General features: G+C 42.3%; 1 protein-coding gene across 2 annotated transcripts in view; it reads right to left on the bottom strand.

Annotated features, from left to right (window-relative positions):
- The window catches only part of ino80 (INO80 complex ATPase subunit), a 200,588-nt gene that overhangs the window by 152,833 nt on the left and 22,856 nt on the right, over positions 1–24,899 (bottom strand). Inside the window, exons 2-6 of one of the 2 annotated variants that reach the window (XM_041214654.1) lie at positions 10,730–10,916; positions 10,041–10,216; positions 8,685–8,755; positions 5,697–5,849; positions 2,847–2,967 (exon numbers count right to left, since the gene is read on the bottom strand). In XM_041214654.1, the coding sequence (XP_041070588.1) occupies positions 2,847–2,967; positions 5,697–5,849; positions 8,685–8,755; positions 10,041–10,216; positions 10,730–10,872 (664 nt within the window). In that variant the 5' untranslated portion in view covers positions 10,873–10,916. The remainder of the gene's footprint in view (positions 1–2,846; positions 2,968–5,696; positions 5,850–8,684; positions 8,756–10,040; positions 10,217–10,729; positions 10,917–24,899) is intronic. The other variant, XM_041214655.1, reaches the window with a different exon arrangement.

The following is a 24,899-nucleotide window of genomic DNA, read 5'->3' as shown; positions in this document are numbered from 1 at the left end:
CAAGCACTCAACTTCCCTCCCTGACTCCTATGTTACCTGTTATCATTCCCTATCCTCAGATACTGCCCTCTTCCTTTCAAATCTGCTATCCACTCTCCTCCTCAAAACAATCACCTTGAAACCTCTGTTCTAGCATTCTACTCCCCATCTCCAAGCTCTTTGCTGACTAAAGTCCTTGAAGAGGTTGTCACCTCACAATCGGTGCCCATCTTTCCTGCAATACCATGTTTGAATCTCTCCAATCAATTTTCTGTCCCTGCAACACCAATGAAATGGCCCTAATGGTCACAAATGAGATTCCATATGCTGCAACTATGGTAAACAATTGCACCTCTTCCTTCTCTTCCAGTCTGCAGTCTTTGACATGATTGACCACCCCATTGACCATGCCATCCTCATCTAACATCTCTCATCCATCATACAGCTGGGTGAGACTAGATTACATTTTCACTTATCCAGTTGTAGCCAGAGAATCACCTGCAACCATTTCACTTCCAAACCCACACAGTTACTTCTCAGGCCTCTCAAGGATGTAACGTTGGACCCTTCTTTCTCATTTATCTGTGGCCTCAATATCTGTAGACATGGTGTCAGAATCCACATGTACGCCAACACCACCACTACCACTACCTCTCCACTGCCTGATTTATCACTACTTACTCAACATCCCACCTGAGTTGAGCTAAAATTTACTCCGATTAAATATTGGAACAAATGAAGCCATCGTCTTCGAAACCCTCAACATGTGTTTATAAGGCACCTTCAACGTAATAAAATAAAAGGCACTTCACAGGAGTATTACAGAATAAAATTTGGCACCAAGTCCCTTAAGGAGACATTAGGAAATATTAAATATTACAAGCTTGGTCAAAGGGAGATTCTAAGAAATCTCCCAAAGGAAGAAACAGAGGGAGACAGATATAGGGAGGGTGTTCCAGAACTTAAGGCCTAAGAAGCAGAAGATTCAGCCACCAACACGGGAGCAATTAAAATTGAGGATGCTTAAGAGGCCAGAATTAGATGAGTGCAGATATTTCGAAGGGTTGTAGTGCTCAATGAGATGACAGAGATAGGGAGGGGTCAAGGCCGTGGAAGGAGTTGAAAACAAAGGAGAGAATTTTAAAATCAAGGCGTTGCTTACCCAGGAGCTAAGGTTAGTCATCAAGCACAAGAATGATGAGCAAATGGAACCTTGTGCAATTAAGGACATAGGCAGCAGTTTTAGATGACCTCAAGTCTACGGAGGGTAGGATGTGCTAAGCTGGATATGAGTGCATTGGAATAGTCAAGTCTATTTGCAACAATAGATGACAGTTTCAGCAGCAGAAGAGCTGAGGTTGGAGCAAAGTCAGGAAATGTAGTAGAGTTGGAAAAAAAAAACGATTTCAGTGGTGGCACGAATGTGTGATGGGCAATACATTTTGGGGCCACAGTTTCACAGCTGCAAGTGACATGGATACAGTCAATAGCTAGGGAATGAAGCCTGTAGCAGGGACCAAAGATATTGGCTTTGATCTTCCTCATAGTTAACTGGAAGAAATTTCTGTTCACCCAGTATTTGCTGTCAGACAAGCAATCTGACAATTTAGTGACAGTAGAGGATTCAGTAGAGGTGGTGATTAGGTCGAGCTGGTTTTTTCCGTTGTCTCTACAGGGCAGCATGTATATGAGAAGTAGGAGGGGTCCAAGGATAGATCCTTGGGCGGGAATGGTATGGGGTCTGGAAGAGAAGACATTGCAGATGACAGCCTGACTGTAATTAGGCAGATAAAAATGAAACCTGGTGAGCACAGCCCAACCAACTGGATGACCGTAGAGAATATGGCATGGTCAACGGTGTCAAAGCCAAAAACAGGTCAAGAAGGTCAAGGAGTGGAAGTTTATCTTTGTTAGTGTCACATAGGATGTCATTTGCAATTTTATTAGCTATTGCGCTACTGTGGCAAGGGCAAAAACCTGATTGGAAGGATTCAAAAAATGGAGTTCCACAAATGATGGGCATGGATTTGAGACTGGCAGCACATTCAAGAAAGGGACAGTTGCAAGAATGATGGAGTGAAGTGTTGGTTTCAAGTAGGGGTGATGATAACAGTTTTGAAGGAGAGGGGAACAGTACTTGGAGAGAACACCATTAACAACAGCAGCTAACATGGAGAAGGTAAGCTGAGAGATCAGCAATTTAGTGAGAATAGGGTCAAAGGAGCAGGAGGTGGATCTCATGGACAAGATCATCATAGAGAGGATGTGATGGGAGATAGGAAAGCAACTAGAGAAAGGTGCGAGGTCAGAGTGAGGGCAGTGGGGAACGTTACAGAAATTCAGCCTGGCGGGTTAGGGGATGAGATGGAAGTGGGAAAGGCAGCTAATCAGACGGTCTCAATCTTAGTGACCATTCACTCGGTGTTGGAGCTGAGGGCCGAGGAAACATCGGAGACGGGTTTAAGAAGGAAGTTTGCAGTAGAGAAAAGCAGCTTGGGGTTATATTTGCAGTCCATGATGATCCTGAAATAGTGAGCAGTTTTCACAGACGAGAGCAGGATCACGTAATGCTTTATGTGATTCTACCCTTTGCCACCAATTCAATCCTCCTCCCTGGCTTCTGTCTCAGGTTGAACCAGGCTGCTCCCAACCTCACTGGCCTCTGTGCTAAGCTTCCATCCACATAACCCCTCCGTCAAAGTCTGTCTTACTTCACCTCTAAACCTGCCTCAACTTATCTGCTGAGGACATACAATTGACATGCACACGGTGAAGGGTAGGAGGAAATTGCACTAAGATACAACAAAGCACAAGCAGAGAAGGGGTTACAAGAAACCAGAAGAAACCCAATACAACTGCCCACTCACCCTTCATTTTTTTCTCCTCTTTCTTCTTTTTCCTGCTCGGGCCTAGGACATGGCGTTGCTGTTCGTAGAAATGGTCATGTGTGGACAGTAAGCCAGTGCTGTAGTACTGGTATTGTTGGAGCTGGAGGGTGTATACAAACTCAATATCACTTCAAGTGGAGACATTTCCAATAACAGCATTGGCTTGCACACAGAGCTTCAGTCACATCACAGACACACAAAAGGTCGAATAACCACCCTAGCATTTCTGGGAAATGAGGCTAGAGCTGTGAGGGGTGGGGGTGAGCTGAAGAGGTGACAAAGGCCTTTCAACATGAGATTGAAAATATCCAATTGGAGGAGAGGTGCTGGGGACCAAGAGCCCATGTAGACCAGTGAGGACTGAGCTTAAGGACAAGCAGGATAGCAAAGAACAACAGTGTTTTGGATGAGCTGAAGTTTACTGAATGAAGGCTGGCCAGGAGAACTTGGAATAGTGGAGTCAAAGGTATGGATGAGGGTTTCAGCAGCAGGTGACTTGAGGTCAGGAATATTACCGAGGCATGCTTGGTGATGGAAAGAATTTGGAATTGGAAGCACAGCTTGGGGTCAAATAGGACACAGATTACAAACAGTTTGCTTCAACCCGAGGTAGCAGCTGGGCAGAAGGACAAAAATTGCAGGTGAGGGTATGGAGTTTGTGGTTGGAGCTGAAGACCATGATTCTAGCTTTCCCAGTGTTTAATTGGAAGATATTGTGGATCATCTAAAACTGGATATCAGATGAGCAGTCAACAGTGGCAATGGAGGCATGGAGAAAGATGGGTGGAGAGGTGGAGCTTGAGATCGTCAGCTTTCATGTGGTATCTGACCCCATGTTTATTGATGATGACGGCAAAGGGCAGCATGTGGTTTGGGGTTGAGCGTGGAGCAAGAGTGCACTTTCTATCATTGCCCTTTCTATTGCTCTCCTGCTATCTTAATTCACCCAAACCTCAGGAGCAAATGATGTGCTTCAGACTGACTCCGGTGCCAAATCTGAAACCAATCTTCAGAACATAAGGACATGTACAAGTGCGGCCCAAGAGTTTCTTCTTCCCTTTACCAAAGTTACCAGGAATCACAGCACAAAACCCTGACCAATGGCACATTTTGGTTACCCAATGAAGTGGGGTTAGCATCATGAATATTCATTTACTTTCCTCATGATGAAACCTACCCAGCCCAAGCAACATTTCCAGGCATCGCCTTTTCTGACTCAGCTTTAGATTCCTTCTCCATCTCCAAGGTGCTGTCATAGGGGAGAATTGATCTCCGGATTCCTTGTCCCAACAGTGGAAGCTTTTATGTGCTTTATCAACATAGGAACATGAGTAGGCCCCTGGAGTCTGTCCTGCCATTCAAATGGCTGATCTATTTCCAACTCCATTTATCCCACCTTGCCTCAATATCCCTTCATATACTTGACTGGCAAGGATCAATCCCAGATATAAAATTTTTAATTGAGCTACTATCTAACCCTTTTGGGGTTCAGAGTTTCACACTTCTACCACCCTTTGTGTGAAGAAGTGTTTCCTAACTTTTCTCTTGAATGATCTGATTTTAAGGTCATGTTCCTTTGCCCTAGATTGCCCCACTGGTGGAAAAAGTTTCTCTAACTGTCCTATCGATTGTTTTCAAAATCCAAAGCACCTCTTAACATTCCACATCCCAGGGAATGCTAACCTAGTTTATACATTCCCTCCTCCTAATTTAACCCTAGTAACACACTGATGAATTTGCACTGCACTGATGATTCTTCAAGGGCCAATATTTCCTATGGAGAGGTACTCCCAGAAGCAGTATCCAGATTGGTCTAACCAGGGCCCTGAATAACTGTAGCAAAGCTTCCCTTAAAATTCAAGCCCTCTAGATGTAAAGGTTAACATTGTACTTGCCTTTTTGATTTTTTTTTGTGCCTAACCGTTACATTTCAGTGAGCTGTGTACATTGATCCTAAATCTCCATGGACCTCCACAGTTCCTAGTTTTGCACAATTTTATACTGGTATCAATCCTTTCTTAGGTCAAAAACGGATGACCTCAATATTTTTTATTCACTCATGGGATGTGGGCATCACTGGTTAGACCAGCATTTATTGCCCATCCCTAATTGCCCTTGAAGCAGTGCTGGTGAGCCACCTTCTTGAACATTTGCAGTCCAACAGTGCTATACCTGGATTACCTGTATTGTATCCCACATTACAGTTTGATCCACTTGATACCTCATAATTTTATGCTCCCACCTACAATTTTTGCTATGCCACAAATCGTTGCCTAAGCAGCCAACAGCAAACAATATGGTTCTCCAAGGACCACCATCCCACTACCCCAACCCCAGCAGTGTAGGACAGCTACCAATGAGCTGATTTCCAAGAGTGGGTGTAGTCAATATACAAGGCACATGTTTCAGACAGCTGGAAAGAGTCAACACCATGTAGACTCCATAAATTGGATAGTCTAAACAGCCAGTGTAATCTTATAGAAACAGACTACAGAGGCCCTCGACAGTACAAAGCTCAGGCCTCAATATATCCCATATTCTTTCTTCAGCACAAAGTATTGCCAAAATAACCACCTTCATTCACCCTCGTGAAGTGTCCCCTCTTTCTGATGCAAGTAACCTCCTGATGTGCAGTCGCCACTAATTCTATTAGTGATTTACTGTAGGGAGTACATTTCTCAATGAGCTTTCTTCATTCATTCCCATTATATCAGTCAGAGCGTCCTTAATACAGTGTCCGTGGATGCAATGACCCTAAAGCAGCTCTGCTCCCCAGCAACCCACAAGATGCCAGAGATGGAAGAACTGGTATATGCTGGAGTTGCTTACCTCTCTATCATTGTGCACTTTGCTCTGATGCAGCTTCCTGTACTTGTGCAGACGCAGCATATCATGCAACTCCTCCTTGGTGAGCATAAACTCCCCCTCTGTTTCGTCATCATCTGTGTTGGAGTCCGATGTCTCATTACTCAAGAGAATGCTCTACACAGAAAGGAGAAATGAATTTCTGTAATCACTCAACATCAATTAGTGAGGAACATGGAGGCAGATTATTCAGACCAACAGTGTCAACCCGCTAAGTAAGCAGGATTCCAAATCCCACCTCCCATACTGTTCTTACATCCCTTTAACACACACTCTTTCACTTATTTAAACATTGACTTGGGTCAGCAAGATTCTGGGAACTGCTTTCTCTCCACTGCCGTCATCTTGCTGGAAATGTGGTGTCACCTCCAAAGCCATCGTGGTGAGAGGGCAAAGCTCTGAGGAAGTTCTCAATTTAAGTCTCTGCTTCAATCACCAACTTGTATATTCTAAGCCTCACAATCCTCTGTTCTAAAGTTCTTGTATTTCTTATATCTCTGTCTGGGTCAAGGGGTCAGGCTTACTAATTACTGGAGACAGACTGCTTTCTCCCTATTCTGTCCCATCCCTCTAAACACTTTTATCAAATCAGCACATAATCCCCTATGTTCTATCAAAAATAGCCCCAGCTTATCAACTCTTTCTTCGCATTTGTATGTCCTCATGTCAGCCACCCATCCAACTGAATCTGTGCTATGCCCTCTGGAGCCAAAGGCATACGGCACGTCAATGGCATCCAGCTCTACCATTCCATCACACTTCATTATACCCCTCAACTGCCGTCGTGCCATCAAACTACTTCTCCAAAATGAGGCACTTAAAGCTCAGCTCAGGGCGGAACAAAACACCAAGGCTGCAAACAGTGTGTTTCAGCTGTGTGTGGCTGGGATTGGCAGGGCATCAGTGGCTAAGAAGCAGAGTTGAGAGCAGAGGTGGGTCAAAGTCAGTAGCTGCTATTTTCCTGATGTTCAGCTGGAAGATAACCCAAATGCTCTGTAGAAATTTACTTCTAAAAAGTGGCGTTGATAGTGAAGTGTGTTCCTATCCTTACTAAGTGTTAACAGCTTAAAGGTGGGAATGCAGTTTAAAATCTTGCTTCATGTTTCAGACATTGCCCAACTGCAACAAAGGCCACAACCAAAATCCAGTTCGCTAAACCTGACAACATAAGCTCCCCCATTCATCAACTGGATTTCCACAAGCCAAGCCAGGCAGAAGCAAGGAAAAAGCTAGGCAGCAGTCAGTCCTCACCAAGCCCTGCCCTCGGTACAGCAAATAGCAGCCACCACACCAGAAACTAGCCTGTTATTTGTGTGTATGAACATTCAGAACACATAAGGCAAGTATGAACTTTAAACCCAAGCAACCTAACATGAAACACATACTGGATCACCTGCAGTGGTAAAATACTTCAAATCATGTCCATATATCAACAATCAAACATCTTTAACACGGCCACATCTAATTATTGAGCAGCACCAGGTCCTCACCCCAAGAGACGATGGAGCCTCCAGCACGCTGCTGCTTTATTAGTGAGAGACATGGAAAATCTGTCATGCCACTGTTCCCAGCACTTGAACTCCTGACCTAAGTTGCACTGGCACAAAGAATAAGGCCTTCCTTTACAGTGAGACAACTCAATAGAGTTAGTTAGGTATTGCCCAGATGAAGAAAGGCATGGGAGCTGGTATTCTTGCAGACTCAGCGAAACATTAAGTTAATTAAAAGTATCACAAAACTGTTCCGACAGCGTGAGAAAATGCGACAGCGTGAGAAAATGTGTAATTTCCATCCAAGGGCTGTGATCATCTCAAATATTAATCGAGCATTACAATTGACCTCAGTGTATCAAAGCTAAGGAGGAGAAAAACACAAAAATTGGCTAATGTTCCTGTCCATGACTGGTACGCCTGCTGGAAAGTGTGGGTGTGTGCACACCATGCCAAGATCTGGTTTGGGCTCAGTCACACCGTCCTTCACAGTAGGCCAGTCTGCCAATACTCAATGTCTGGCCTCACATGAAGAATGGTTACTTGGATAAATGCTTCAAGGCTCCCCATGAGCACCCAACAAGAGTCAGCTTTGGAATAAGAGAGAAAACTCAAAGCAAAAAAAAGACAACCTGAGGTTTTACAGCATATAATAACATTTCAGCTGCTATTAGGGGCCTTCAACAGACAGATAACAAAGAATGAAGAAAGAACTTAGATTAATAAAATCTCTCATGTTCTTTGGATGCCCCAAAGCACTTCACAACCTAATAGAGCATAGTCACTATTATGAAGTGCACAAACACAGCTACTTTATACACAAGGTCCCGAGACAGCAATATAATAAATTACTGGCTATTTTTAAAATGGTTGAAGAATGAATATTGGCAGGAACTACTCCCCTGGTCTGCTTCAAATAGTGCCACTGGATCTTTTATATCCACCTGAGAAAATGGATTTTAATGACTCATCTGAAAGACAGTACCTCCAACAGCACAGCACTCCCTCTGTGCTGCACTGAGTATCAACCTGGATTTTGTGCTCAAGTCTACAAAGTGGCACTTGAACCCACAACATTCTGACTCAAGGTGACAGTGCTACCACTTAGCCAAGGATGGCACTTCGGTAGTAATATTACAGCCAATATTACTAGCTGCAACAATTATAATTCAGTTAGCAGTAGTGGCCTGGGGACCTCAGTCTAGTAGCAATATTTGCCTAGTTCACCCTTGAACCATTCGAGTACACACACAGGCTTTCTCTCACTTCTGTTCACAAAGTATATCCTGCAACATGTCAGTGACTGTGTGTGAGGGTTGATCAGCAGCAATCGAACAATGGGCATGCTCCAGGGAACAACTACTGTAAGCTGCACACACTGAAGCAGAGCATGCCTCCAAAGGGAGGTCACTGATAACATGCACGAATGAATCAGATCGCACAGACACTATTACGTCCTCACCTTCAGCCATTTCCTGCTTTTCTTCAGTTTGCTGAAATTGTATACGTTTCCCTTATCAACTTTGAGTTCTGCTGAACATATAAACATTGCAAGTAATTATTAGTCATCAGCACTCCACAATTCTCAAAGCAAATCAGTTCATGAAATACTATACTGAGCACTATGCTTAACAGAGTTCTATGCTAACAGATAACATTCAGAACAATAGCAACCAAAGGCACTGTTCTAGGCAAGGAGGTAGCACAGGTCTTCTGATGCCATACTAAACCAAGATATCAAAACTCAAGGCATTTATACCCCTGGTCTGAAAACATCTTATTTAACTGGTATTAAAATACCTCTCTGGCATTTCCTAATTGAATCTGAAGGCCATCAGCTTTAGGCCTAGCAACAGTTAGCAGTGTGAACCCTGGCAAGATGTCTTTCGCTATAGAGGATGATCGGTGCGGGCGCAGTAGGCACTACTCACTGAAAGTTCTGTCCTATGAATTTTAAAAAGAACCGACCAGGTTTGTATCTGCTCCCAAAGTGATTGGTTTGGTTCTGAGCCTGAAACTCCTGTTTCAATCTCAGATCTGTGCTCAGTTTACTGATCTCAGCCAGAGTGCAAGTGGTGTTTCTACAATTGAATTCGCCAATAAGTGTTTTCAGACCATGTGTCTGCCTGGACAGTCCATTCCATATACTCACCCACCCTCTGTATATCACAATTAAATCTAAATTTCTTGTTTATCTTCCCTCTTCCAAACTTGAGACCAAGATTCCTGAGCTGTAGTTTGTGACAAACTCCAACATACTATCAGGGTTCAGTTCACCAATTCATTTATTATTTTAAAACCCCAACCAAGTGCAGTAGAACTTGTGTCTCCTCTTCCATTTCCAAACCTTCCAATTAACACTCTCAGGTCAGCTCCTATATAAGATATAGAGCTACACTGAAGTGGGATAATCTCCAGTTACTGTAAATGACATACACGATACAACTTTGTCATTCATTTGTTTCTCCTGTGGGAAACAACACAAACTAAATCCTGTACCAAGTTCATCAGCTAGTGGGAGCGCCAAAACACAGGTCAACTATTCAAAAGTTTTCAACTGGAAAAGTAAGCAGCATTTGGATTTGTGCACTGCCTGCTTACTCAAAGATCAAATAGCAACATTAACCAGACATGTCTGTAAAATTAAAAGCCCATCCTGTGTAAAATAACTTTTTGCAAACAATAAACCCAATGAGGACTGAGATCAAGAGTGTGGTGTCATTCCCAGAACAAATAGATTGTATCTGGTTACAGAATTCTGCCTAATCTTTAAAGCACCTAACATTAAAGGCAGCATGGGGCCCCTTCAGATTCTCACCTGGATGAAAGGCACCATTTAGCGAGGGTGGAGCCGTCAGTGTTCTGCTGTGCCCGACTTCTGGTTGCTCTCCCAGATCCTCATCAATGGGCTCCTTCTTAATGCAGTTCAGAAGATTCCCAGAGCCCATTTTAGACAGTGAGGGAGCCTCCTCAAGCCCATCATCACTCTCGTCACTACAACAGTAACAGAAGGAGCAAATATAAGTTTGGTTGCAGTGTGAGAGTAAAACATAAGAATACTTGGTATTACAGTCTAAATATTGAAATTAGCCTCAAGCCACTTAATATGCAGTGAAGAAGATGGTTCGTTTATGCTAGTATCCAAAAGTGCCACAGACACAAAGTATCAAAGATCCAATTCAGATGCAATATGAGGGATTCCCTTATTCTTCATCATTCTAGTGCACTTACTTCAAATGGTGCACGAAGGGCAGCATAAAGAAACAGCATATGTTTCAATTCCTGAAAGCAAAATTTCAGATTTCTAGCATCCATAGTTTCCTGCTTTTCGATCAGGCAGTTCTCTGCAGGTTTACACTCCATTACTGTTGTAAATCAGCTGTGCCCCTTTGTGCTCTATTTTATGAGTTAATTGTAATCCTTTTAAAACAACTGCAATTCCCATCAGCAATCTACAAACAAAAGCAATGCTGCAGCAACCCCAGCTCAGATGAGCTGACTGCTTACCTGGAAATAGGTCTGTTGAAGACACTTGCAGCCTGGCGCAGGAAGGGGTCAAGTCGTAGTGCACGCTCCAGGTACTGGAAATGGAGAGGCTTTGCCAGCTCTGGACCGCTCCCATTCTCACTCTGAAGTAAGTCTGCTGCCATAGAAAGTTGCTCACGTATGGGAGAATTTGGGCCTTCTGAAGGTACTGCAGAGATCAATTAGGTAAACATGATCAAGTAAGCATGTGCACGTACAGGTACATTCTTACAACCTGAGAGCCCAACCTCTCAGTGCCAACTATTTAAAGACAGGTCAGAGATTGGGAATTCTGTGGCAAGTAACTCATGTCCTGACTCCCAATGCCTGTCCACTAACTCCAAGGTACAAATCAGCAGTGCGATGGAATACTCTCCACTTGTCTGGATGACTGCAGCTCCAACTACAATCAAGAAACTCATCATCAAGGGCAAAGTTGCCCGCTTGATTGGTACCTTAAACATTCACTCCCTCCACCACTGATGCATAGTGGCAGCTGTGTGCACCACAAATGCATCTACAAGATACACCTCAGCAACTCATCAATGCTCCTTCAATAGCACCTTTCAAACCCATGACCTCGACCACCTAGAAGGGCATGGACAGCAGATGCATGGAACCCACCACCTTCAAGTATCCCTTCAAGCCACACACCATCGACTTGAAACTATATCGCCATTCCTTCACTGTCGCTGGGTCAAAATCCTGGAACTCCCTTTCTAACAGCACTGTGGGTTTTCCTGACTGCAGTGGATCAAGAAGGTGGCTCACCACCACCTTCTCGAGAAAAATTAGGGATGGGCAATAAATGCAGGTCTAGCCAAAGATGCCTGCATCTCATGAATGAGTAAATAAAAACAATAATAACTCTCAGTAAAGGTATATTCCATTAAGAAAGACTATAAGAAGGATGCACCATCTGTGGTTAATTAAGTTAAAAATAGTAGCAAACTGAAAGAAAAAGCATACAATACTGTGAAGATTAGTGGTAGGTCAGAAGATTGTACAGATTTTAGCAACCAGCAAAAAAATGACCAAAAATTAAATGAGGGTAAAATTGGAGTATGAAAGAAAGCTAGCTAGAAATATAAAAACAGATGGTAAATATATGAAAAGGAGAAGTCACAGAAGTGAGGTGAGCCTAGGGAATAAACAATGGCAAACATAAAAAGAATGGACGCGTTGAACACGTATTTTGTATCTATTTTCACTGTAGAAGAGACAAAAAACATCCCAAGAATGCATGAAAATCAAGAGGTTATACAGAAGGAGGAACAATCACGAGAGAAAAGATACTAGGAAAGCTATTAGAACTAAGGGCTGACAAGTCCCCTTGACGACCTGGTGGCCTGCATCCTAGGGTCTTAAAAGAAGTGGCTGCACAAATATGGGTGCATTGCTTGTAATCTTCCAAAATTCCCTGATTCTGGAAAGGTTCTAGTGGCTTGGAAACTCACAGATGTAATATGCTATTCAAGAAAGGAGGGAGACAGAAAGCAGGAAACTATAGGCCAGTTAGCCTAACATTTGTCATTGGGAAAATGCTGGCATCCATTATTAAGGAGGTAAAAGCAGGACATTTAGCATAATAAAATCAGGCAGAGTCAACATGGTTTTCTGAAAGGGAAATCATGCAACCCAAGAATGCATGAAAATCAAGATGTTATACAGAAGGAGGTACAATCACAAGAGAAAAGATACTAGGAAAACTATTAGAACTAAGGGCTGATAAGTCCCCTTGACGACCTGGTGGCCTGCATCCTAGGGTCTTAAAAGAAGTGGCTGCACAAATATGGGTGCATTGCTTGTAATCTTCCAAAATTCCCTGATTCTGGAAAGGTTCTAGTGGCTTGGAAACTCACAGATGTAATATCGCTATTCAAGAAAGGAGGGAGACAGAAAGCAGGAAACTATAGGCCAGTTAGCCTAACATTTGTCATTGGGAAAATGCTAGCATCCATTATTAAGGAGGTAAAAGCAGGACATTTAGCATAATAAAATCAGGCAGAGTCAACATGGTTTTCTGAAAGGGAAATCATGTTTGACTAATTTATTGGAGTTCTTTGAGGAAGTAACAATCCAGGTGGATAAAGGGGAGACTGCAGATCTGGGGCAGAATTTTAAGACAGCGGAATTTTACGTTCCCAATGTCGTCAATGAGATTTATAATGGCCCGCCACATTTTATGTCCCTGTCACTGCCGAAACGGGGCCGTAAAATTCTGCCCATGGTGTACTTGGATTTCCAAAAGGCATTTGATAAGGTGCCACATCAAAGATTTCTACACAAAATAAGAGCTCTTGGTATAAGGCATATCATGTTAGTATAGATAGAGGATTGGTTAACTAACAGGAAGCAAAGAGTAGGGTTAAATGGGTAATTTTCAGGTTGGCAAGCTGTTCCTAGTGGAATACTACAGGGGTCAGTGTTGGGGCCTCAACTATTTACAATCTATATCAATGACTCAGATGAGATGACTGAATCTATGGAAGCTAACTTTGCTGATGACACAGAGAGGTAGAAAAATAAGTTGACTAGAGAACATAAAAATTCTGCAACGGGATTTAGATAGGTTAAGTGAGTGGGCAAAAAATTTGGCAGATGGAATATAATGTGAGAACCTGTGATCCCGTCCACTCGGGCAGGAGGAATAAAAAAGCAGTATATTATTTAAACAGAGAGAGATTGGGGAAATCTATGGTACAGCTGGATCTGGGTATCCTTGTACATGAATCAAAACGTTAGCTTGCAAGTGCATGCAAGTGATTAGGAAGGCAAATAGAATGCTGGCATTTATTGCAAGGGGAATCAAGTATAAAAGTTGGGAAGCACTGCTACACCTGTACGGGTGCTTGGTTTCGCCACACCTGGAATAGCGTGTGCAGTTTTGGTCTCCTTACTTAAGGGCAGAGATAACGGCATTAGAAGGCTCACTCAACAGATTCCAGGGATGAAGGGGTTGTCTTATGAGGAAATGTTGAGCAGGTTGGGCCCATACCCATTGGAATTTAGAAGAATGAGAGGTGATCTTGTTGAAACATCATAGATCCTGAGGGGACTTAACAGTCGGTGTGTTGAGAGAATGTTTCCTCTTGTGGGGGAGTCTGGAACAGACAGAGTTTAAAAATTAGGGGTCTGCTGTTTAAGACTCAGATGAGGACAATTTTTTTCATCTCAGTGTTGGTAGTCTGTGGAATTTTCAGTGCCCAGAGAGCAGTGGAGGCTGGTTCACTGAATATATTCAAGGCTGAGTTAGATAGATTTTTGATCAACAAGGGAGTCAGGGTTACAGGGGTGTGGAAATGGGGTGGCAGACAGGTAAGTGGAATTGAGGCACAATCAGATCATCCATTATCTTACTGAATGGTAGAGTAGGTTTGAGGGGACTGATGGCCTACTCCTGCTCAAAATTCTTGGGCTCTTCTGCCACCTAGCCATACGCGAAAATAAGTAGGAGCAGAAATAGGCCATTTGGCCCTTCAAGCCTGCAACTCCATTCAACTAATCATCTACCTCAACTCCACCTTCCTGCACTATCCCCATTATCCCTTAATAACAAAAACTCTATCGAGCTCCGTCTTGAATACACTCAACGACTGAGCTCCACACCTCTCTGGGGTAGAGAATTCCAAAGATTCCCAATCCTCAATATCTCTTCACAGAATAATTCTCTCATTCCAGGAATCAGTCCAGTAAACTTTCATTGCACTCCCTCCAAGGGAAGGAGGCTAAATCTGCACACAATTATAATTTCTATTCTTCCAACCTTGGGTTGTGTCTGGAAAGGTAAGAGGGGTGAAATATTGGTGTCTGCAGGTCTAGCACTTTTGTGGGAGAAATTTAATAATGAATTATGAACATCACACAAAAAGTTTGAGTGTATCTCTTTCTGACAATGTAGTTGCATACTAAAGAAATCCAGTGACAATGCTAAATTATTGAGATCCTCTAAGCACTGTTAAAAGCATTAAACATCTTGAAATCAAAGCATGCTGTCAACAGGAAAACAATACAAACACTAGACATACTGCATAAAGTACATCATAACATAAGAAATAGGAGGGTTGGTCCATTCATCCCTTTGAGCCCACTCCGCCATTCAATGAGATCATAGCAGATCTTCTACTTCGACACAATTTTCCTGCACTATTCCCATATCCCTTGATTTTCTGACGTGTAGAAATCTATTGACCTCAATCTTGAACACAGGCCACAGGCCTCTGGGGTAGAGAATTCCAAATATTCATCATCCTTCGAATGAAGAAATTCCTTCTCATCTCAGTCTTAAATGGCCTGCCCCTTATTCTGAGACCGTGTTCCCTGGTTCTGGTCCTATACTCAAATCCTCATGTAATCAATATACCATTTGCCTTCTTAATTGCTTGCTGTACCTGTATGTTAGCTTTCAGTGACTTTTGAACAAAGACACCCAGGTCCCTTTGGGCATCAACACTCCCCAACCTCTCACGATTATAGAGATACTTTGTATTTCTGTTTTTCCTACCGAAGGTGATAACCTCATTTTTCTCCACATTGAATTGCATCTGCCAAATTTTTGCCAACTCACTTAGCCTGTCCAAATATCCTTGAAGCACCTTTGCACCCTCCTCACAATTCACTTCTACCTAGTTCCGTCTCATCTGCAAACTTGGAAATATTATATTTAATCCCCACATTCAAATCATTGATATAGATTGTGAATAGCTGGGCCCAAAGCACTGATTCTTGGTACTCCACATAGCCTGCCAACCTGAAAATGACCTATTTACTCCTACTCAAACAAAAATAGCTGGAAAAACTCAGCAGTTCTGACAGCATCAGAAGTCATACGGACTCGAAACGTTAACTGTGTTCCTCTCTGCAGATGCTGTCAGACTTGCTGAGTTTTTCCAGCTATTTTTGTTTTTGTTTCAGATTTCCAGCATCCACAATATTTTGCTTTTATTTATTCCTACTCTCTATTTTCTCTCCATTAACCAGTTCTCAATCCATGCCAGAAGATTACCACCAATCCTATGTACTCTAATTTTGTTTACTAACCTCTTGTGCAGGACCTTATCAAAAAACCAAATAAACCACTTCCATTGGTCTATCTATTCTGCTTGTTACATCCTCAAACAACTCCAACAGGTTTGTTAAACATGGTTTCTCTTCCATAAATCCATGCTGACTCTGCCCAATCCTACCATTATTTTCTAAGTGGTCTGTTATCAAATCCTTTATTACAGATTCTAGCATTCTTCCTCGGATTGATGTTAGGCTAATAGGTCTGTAGTTCCCAGTTTTCTCTCTCCCTCCTTTCTTAAATTGTATTTTTAAATTGTGGGGTTACATTTACCTACGTTCCAGTCTGCAGGAACCATTTCAGAGTCTATAGAATTTTGAAAGATACCCACGAGTGCATCTACTATCTCTACATCCATCTCTTTCAACACTCTGGGATGTAGATCATCAGGTCTGGGGAATTTATTTACTTTAAGTCCCATTAATTTCTCTGGTTTTTTTTTTTTACTAATACTAATACCTTGCAATTCCTCATTTACATTAGTCCCTTGATTCTCCATTATCTCTTGGAGGTTTTTAATATTTTTCTCCGTGAAGACAGACACAAAGTATTTTAGTTCCTCAGCCATTTCCTTATTCCCTGTTATAAATTCTCCTGACTCCACTTGTCACGGTCCCACATTTGTTTTTGCTAACTTTTCCTTTTTACATACCTACAGAAGATTTTACAGTCCATTTTTATGTTTCTTCCTAGTTTATTTTCATATTCTATTTTCCCCTTTCTTAATCTTTTTCTTGCTCGTCCTTCGCAGAATTCTGAAATGCTTCCATTCTCAGGCTTCCTTTTTTTGGCAACTTTATGTGCCTCTTCCTTTTATCTAATACAATCCTTGATTTATTTCATTAGCCATGATTGGAACACTTAGTTTGCTGGGTTTTTGTGCATTAAAGGAATGTATTTTCGTTGTAAACTATGCATTAGTCCTTTAAATATTAGCCATTGACTGTTTACCGTCATACCTTTCAAAGTGATCTCCCAAACCACCATGGCCAATTTGCCCTTTATAACTTCATTGTTTTGTTTGTTTTAATTTAAGAACCTAATTTCTGATTTAACTACATCACCTTCAAACTTAATGCAAAGTTCTATCACATTATGGTCACTCTTTCCTAAAGGGTCCTTTAGAACAAGATTAATATTGCCCTTTCCCATTAAGCAATTACATATAAGACCATAAGACATAGGAGCAGAAAATAGGCCATTTGGCCATCGAGTCTGCTCCGGCATTCAATCATGGCTGATAAGTTTCTCAACCCCATTCACAGTAGTAGTATCAGAGAGCTTTGATGACAATCCGCAAGATAACACTTGACTCCTCAGCTGAATCATCTCAACCTCCTCAATATAATATATATAAGCTCTGTGAGTATAGGCTATCATGCAGTGAACTAAAACTTGCAGCTCTGAGTATGCATCTAGTGATATATAAGTTCTTTGGTTGCGATAAAGGAAGCATCTATCATTTCCAATCTTTTTTAATCTTGTACGTCCAAAATGATTTCACCCTTTAACTTGTCCATTCAGAAGGTATTGATATTATGCACGAGATTAACTTGACTGTTTTATCAAGGCAGCATGTCTCCAGTATTTTCAGCTTGATATGTTTAACACTACATTTAAATGATCTCCTAGCGTCAAAGTCTTCACTCATCACTATGCTGCTCCTACTTCTACCCCAAATATTTTTATTGCCCATTTATGCTACTTTTCCTTGGCCTAGTTGGTAGCCTCTAACTTCTAAGTCAGTTGGTCTGTTGGCCATTCCAGAGATACAGGTTATATATAATCTAGGCTAACACTCCAGTGCTGTACTGAGGGAATGCTGTTTTGTCAGAGGTGCCATTTCCCCCCTCAGATGGATGGATGGAAGAGGTCACATGGCACTATCCAAAGAAGAGAAGGGGGGATCTCCCCAGTGCCACAGGGGTTACCATGACCAGAAACTTAACTGGACCAACCATATAAATACTGTGGCTACAAGAGCTGGTCAGAGACTGGGAATTTTGCAGTGAGTAACTTACCTCCTGATTTCCCAAAGCCTGCCCACCATCTCCAAGGCACAATCAGGAGTGTGATGGAATACTTTCCACATGCCTGGATGAGCACAAGTTCAACAGCACAAGAAGCTCAATGCCATCCATGACAAAGCAACCCATTTGATCAGCACCCCACCCACCACTGAAACAAATTATTCCCTCCACCACCAGCGCAGTGGCAGCAGCATGTACCATTTATAATATGCACTGCAGCTCAAAAAGCTGCTTGAAAAGGAGCCCTGGACAGCACTTATCCCTCAACCAGCCTCACTTAAAAACATAGACCCAAAACTTCCAATCAGCATCAGAACCAGTGTTTGATGCTGATCATACAAAAAACTACCCATTTAACTGCATACTTTAAAAAGGCTCTGAACTTTGAATCCACAATGCAGAAAAACTCCCTCAGCACAGGAATCCTCACAGGGAGCAGTGAAGTGAATCAGCACAGAAGACACATCCCCTCTTTACGGCACTAGCTGCTGTTAAGGTGAGCTTAAATGTCCAGTTTGAATGTTAGTGAATGGATGAGTGGGTGAATGAGTGAATGGGTAGGGTGGACATGTGGATGAGGTAAGTGGGTAAGGTGGCAGGAAGGTAAGGTCGTAGGTGGGTAGGTGGCAAGTGGCTGGGTGACAGGTGGCTGAGGTGGTAGGTGGGTGGGGTGGCAGATGAGTAAGATAGATAGGTGAGTAGTTGGGTCAGGATGGGTCGACAGGTGGGGGTGCTAGACAGGAGGAGTGTGGGCAAGTTAATGGGGGGAGGGGTTCAGGGGAAGTCAGCCAGTGGGGGCTCGTCAGCTCGCTTTGGGGACGGGGAGTCGGGGGGTGGGGTGGTGGAGAAACAGCTGATTGGTGGGGACTAGTCAGGTCAGCTTGGGGGTGGGGGTGGGGTGTGGGGTGTGGGAGGGTAGGGGGGCTGGCATCAGTTGTATATTTACCCAGGAGCTGGGCAACTTATCCAGTTCGGAACTGTCCGAATTCTCTGACTAACTCAAGAGTCAGATTTTTTCCAGAAGGTCTTGGGGAGAACGGGAATTGCCTGGCGGAAATTCAAACTTCTCAGACAATTCCCACAGGTTCACTGCGTCAAGGCTTCCACAGGGTCCTGACGTACATCTTGGGTCATACGTACGGCCTCCAACGATCCAAAGGCTGGAGGATTTGGGCCATTATCTGGTCCCTGATATCATCAATGCCCTGGATGACTGTGCTCCTACAATACTTGTGCTAACACTCACACTACTAATACGTCTCATGCCAATACTAAACTCTTTGTCAGAATGGCCCCATCCCCCTGCCCAGTATCCAATTGGAGTTTAGAAGAATGAGGGGTGATCTAATTGAAACATACACATTCTGAAGGTATTTGAAAGGGTGGACGCTGAAAGGGACACACTTGAACTCAGGGACATAGTTTAAAAATAATTCCTGTTAATAACTCCCATTTAAACTGGAGGAGGAGAAGAAATTTTTTTCTCAGTGGGTTGTTAGTCTAATGAATTCTCTTCCCCAGAAAGCAGTGGAGGCAGGGTCATCGCACATTTTAAGCTGAGTTAGATTGATTCCTTGGTCAGTCAAGAATCTAAGGGTTTAGGGGATAGACAGGAAAATAGAGGCCACAATCAGATCAGCCATCTTAGCAAAAGATGGAGCAGGCTCAAGGATGGCCGACTTCTGCTCCAAATTCATATGTTCACTGCTGACATGGCATCAACCTCAGAGCTTCAGGAATAATCAGGGCAGTCTATGCTCCAGACTCCTTCCAAGGACAATATATCCTTTCAAAATTGTGATGCCCAGAACTGCAGAGTATCCCAGATGTGTTCTAACCAGGGCTTTGTATAGCTATCAGAAAACTTTGCCCCCTTTATATTCTAGGCCTCTAGATATGAATGCCAATATTCCATTAGACTTTTTGATTACTGTTTGTATCAGATGACAGCTTTTTAACGATCTGTGTACATGGTTCCCTAATTAGCTCTGTCACTGAAGGTGAACAGGGGTAATGTTTTTGCCCCTGTTTGTTAGTCTGTGGCTAAGACCTCACATTGTATAGTTTTCTAAAACTTATCTCGATATCCTCATGGCTACTTCTAAAATTTTAAAAACTGAAAATGGCTGAAACTGTGTCTGTCTATAACCCCAGAACAAAAGAAGCCACTTTGCAGTTTTGGAAATCTCACAACTCGTTATTTGAGGAACTACTAATGATCACCTGGGGACTGCACAGCCCAACTCCAAAGGGAGCTAACATCAAAGACCTTTTGCATTTGATAACCTGGGCTGGTCAGCGGAGGTGGAACATCTACTAAGACAGGGGCCTCTCAAACATTCCTTTTAACCCATAATAACCAAGACTAAGGCCATCAGCCTGGAACACAAAGCCAATTTCCAAACACTGAAAACATCCTTCGTTGAAGGCATCATGGAGGTAAAGTCACATGTCCTAGGCCTCTGGCTTGCTGAAGTAATATTGCCTTACTGAAGTAATATTGCCTTGCTGGGCTGCATTGTTCAACATGCTTTTTACCATTTAACTGACAGCCTCACAGAAAACAAGCTCTGCTCAGGTTGAACACCTGGCCTCATCTACATTGCTTCTGCTGGAACTTCCATACCATCACCTTACAAGGCTGATTCACCTCTGTATGCTTATCTCATCATATGAAGTCAACACCACGCAAAAGTGAATTCTACAGAATTGGTTTTCAGCCCACTGAACTCTGTGAACTAATGCCTCATTGGATTTTGATTTGACTGTGGAACCCAGGTAAGCCAATATTTATTTTTGTGGTGTCTGCACTCTAAATCCTTCTTTTCTGTATCCCTCTCTTTATTGTCCAAGTGTGGAGGGAAGGTTGTGACTCTCCTGCATTTTGAAAGCGTGTAAATAAACTAACCCTTTGGGTTCATCCTATCTCAAATTTGCTGTGGGATTATTACTAGAAAATTAGGTCACACAAAAACTGAGGGGTTGGGAAATATGCCACCACTTGAGATAAACGTTTATAGACCAGTGGTGAGAGGAGAACTTAGTGCTGTTTAAATTAATCCCCCTCTAACCTTGCAGTCTGTTTGTCTGTAAATATCTCAAAAACTAGTGGACAGTTTTCAACAAACTTGATATGCAAATAGGGTATGCCCAAGGATTAAGTGATTAAGTTTTGGCAAAGATGTGGATCTGAATTGTGGACTTTTTTTTAAAAGATAGAGCAAATGGACTTTTTGAAAGAATGTTGTGGGCTGTTTTAATTCAAATATTGTTAATTGTTTTAGAATGTTATCGATTATCTCAGCTGATGTGGCAGAATCTGTCACAACTGCCAAAACAAGAGCAGAGTTTTCAGAGCAGGTCATTGGATGTGGATTAGCCTGAAGTCCCCTCAGTGAGGTGGAAGATCTTAACATAAAGATTTCATTTTTCAGTTCTGTAGTTACAGAGCATAAAAGAGGCATGGAAGAGCCTCAAGGAAGGGTTGCACAATTGTAAGAACATTGAGTTAACACAGTTTGGCAGAGGACCCAATTTTTTTTTCAAGTCTTTCTTTTCACTTTTATTTCCTCATACCAAAGATCAATCTGGATTGTACCTTCTTTAAGCCTCAATATCCTTCCTATAACATAAAGTCCAATACTGCATACATTCTAGTTAAAGTCTTAAGGTTGTATCATTACTACTTGGCTTTTATATTTCATACCTCACAATAAAGAAAATTGAGTTTCTAAGCAGCATCATCAGCCTGCAATGCTGCCTTCAATATTATCTGAACCTGTGAACAAGTATTTCCTTCCACAGCTCTGAACTGCACTGCCTTTGAATGAACTATTATTTCATCTACCAAAATGTATTATCTGATCCCAGGATGATGTTCAGCTCCTAACTCCTGCACCTTCCCCCATACAGAAAATCAGTTGCAGGCATTAGGTCTTTAAAATTTTCAAGCATTATTTATAAACTCAAGAGGTTAGAACATCACAGTTGTGTAGGGTTCTGCTCCTGACTGAGGTTCAGCGTTCCCTGATTGAAAGCATATCAGATACAGCTATAATGTTCCCAACAATCCAACAGGTTAATAACTAACCAGGTCCACACAAACAGCGGTCACTTGAGTGAAGTAGTTTAAGATTCATGTAACCTGTCAAACCACACCCCAGCAAGTCAATGCTTCCGGAAAGGCAGAAAAATGGAATACTGCTTTGAGGGAGCTCCCAATTACAGCACAAAAGTTCTCATCCTGGCTCACGATACCATGTATTCACAATCCTAGACACCCCATTACAGAATACCTGCGCCAGACATCAGAGGGTGCTAACACCGATGATCCAGGCTCAGGGAAAAGGGAGAATGGGGAAACATTTTTTTAAAAGTTTTTTTTTGTGAAGAATTGATTTAAATCTGACTTCAACATATGAAAAATGAATCAGTAAAAGAACCCAAAAGGTTGTAGTTTCTCAGGCTCACTTAAAAAAAGCCCTGCATGACAATAAGTCATCTTCTGCACACTGAAGCAATATAAGGTTCACATTGGGTCATGCCCTTCATCTTTCAGAGTTAAGGCAATACATCTGTCCCTGGAAACCGGAAAATTGCACTGTGACTGGGCAACACTTTACAGGGTGTCACGCTGCACCAAGAACCTGCCTTACATACACCACTCTGAAACCTTCCTGGTGGATTAGACATCACATGGTTTGGAGCCCCCTATTCAATTCAGATGAATGCTTCAGGACTGGTCATTAGAGCATGAAACAGAGACTTTACAACAGTGGTGGCAACCCGTGGCCCACAGGCAGCATGTGGCCCATCAGGGTTCTGAGAGCGGCCCACGAGACATTTTGTTGACCGTTGCCCAAGCATAGGGCTGCCAGATTCTGCTGGTTTCCAACTGCGTAGTTTTTTCCTACTGGTATTACTAAATTGAAATGCATGCAAAGCAAGGGCACGCTGATTGCACACAACATTGACCATAAGGGCTGTGGGCTCCCTCTGCACCCAATCAAAATACTGCTATGGTTTAATCAGCATGCCCTGCAAATTCATATTCATGAGGTCATGGTTAGTGCACATGACCAATTTCAATCGCCACTCATGCGACCCACTCACTAGCCTAGGTTGGCTATCACTGCTTTAGTCAGTTGCATTCAGTGAGCCATCTATCTACAATGTTGCACTTCAGGTAAAAACAAAATGGACAGCTTCATAATCCTCTTTTAAGATCCTGAAGAGTCTGCCCCATCTAAGACTTTCATGCAATGGGTTTAACAAGACAGCAATTGTGTTCACAGAGCCATATGAATTTAAGTTTGCAACTAGCCCCAGATGTGTGCTAGATGTCACCTTAACTCGCTAAGGTTTTCCCTCCTATACATTAAAACTCCAAGTGATTTCTATTGGCACCTCGAACAATGGCTTGGACAGGGCATCAAAGCATAAATTGTTTCACATGTATCACCGAAACGCAACAGTCATCAAAGCTGATAGCACTTTTAAATTTTTTTCAGAAAAGATAGTGAGGGGGAAGATTGATTCAGGGTTTTAAAACCTAATTGAAATACTGCAACAAAACAAATGCAGCATTAAAATCAGGGCATAGAATAAGAAGGTTGAGCCAGTAGAACTGAAAACTGATAAGTATCGCAAAGCTATTCACAGAAGGGGAATGCTGATCATGGAAAGAAGAGTTTATAATGAATGACTAGATGTTTGGCCCAAGAGATCACCTTCGAGAGGGTTTTCAAAAAGGAGAACATAGCACTGAGGGCATTTAGGGAAGCACCACATCCCACAAAGATATTCCAGAATGCTTCAGGTGTTCCAAAATGCAAGGTACTATAGTGCAATGGTTGTGGCACTAGGCTATCAATCTAAAAAACTTGAGTTCAAGTCACACCTTGAATTTAATTAATCCAAATGCCACAAGCAAATGACCATGAAAGCCACTAGGCTGTTATAAAAACCTAGCTTTGGGGAGAAGACTTTGCCAGTCTGGCCTAAATGTGACTCTATGAGCAAGACACTCAGCTGCACAAACAATTGCCACACAAGACGACAACTGTTGAAAATTAGCAGTGAGCAATAAACACAGTCTTGCCAATGTTGACTACATTGCAAGAACAAATAAAGAAAAGGTCAATGTTATATAGGAAACATAGCAGCCACTTTGCACAGAATAAACTTTGTACTTCAGCAGTCTATTCAGCCTATTTTTTTTGGCATTATTTAAGGAAGGAACGCTGGGAGAATTCACTGCTCTTCTTCAAGTAGTAGCATGGGATCTGTAACATGTTACCCGGCTGTGCAGATAGGACTTCAGTTTAAACTCTCTTGCGATAAAGGGTACTTTAAAAAGTGGCAGTTCCTCAGTAATGCACAGAAGGGACAGTTTGGATTATGTGTTTAAGTCCTGGAGTGGTTCTTGAACCTTGTACCCACAACTTTTGGACTCCGGCTGCAGTGCAACTAAATGAACAAGATTGGAAAGGGTTCTGATGCAATAGTTTCTGTTCCTATACCTTGTTTGTTGCAGATGTTTTCTGATGTTTCCACTTGTTCTCAAAAAATGATCAATGCTACTTTTATTTGTCAAGTTATGTATTCCTATATTCATCCAATTGTACAGTGTACCTATTTAACTGATCAAACACATACTGGTAAAACAGACACTTTGTATTCATGTGGCTTATACTGAAACAATTGACCTCATTGCCCTTGGGCTAGACAGTGAAGGTGGGTAAAAAGGGGAAGAACTCCAAAGTTTCTGCTACTAATCACTAACAATAACCACCGCTACAAAGTGAATGTGTGTTGGTACCAATTGTGAAATCTCCTCATTACCACTGAAAGATCACATCTGAAGTGTGGGTGAAAGCTTTCCAGGGCACGAGGGACTGACCCATCAGTCGGGGAAAATAAACTGGTTACAATCAGTTTGGAAGTAAATGCTGCTGACACAAGGGGAAATTGGCATGCAGTGTGAGCATAAGGGAGTTCTTAGCAAAGATATAGTAGAGGCACAGAGCTAGCTAAAAAGGACCTCAGGTGCACAAGT

This window comes from Carcharodon carcharias, chromosome 20, assembly GCF_017639515.1.
Source record: "Carcharodon carcharias isolate sCarCar2 chromosome 20, sCarCar2.pri, whole genome shotgun sequence".
In the NCBI taxonomy this organism is placed as follows: domain Eukaryota; kingdom Metazoa; phylum Chordata; class Chondrichthyes; order Lamniformes; family Lamnidae; genus Carcharodon; species Carcharodon carcharias.
Note: the sequence above shows the minus strand (reverse complement) of the source record. Positions and strands in the feature narration are given on the sequence as shown.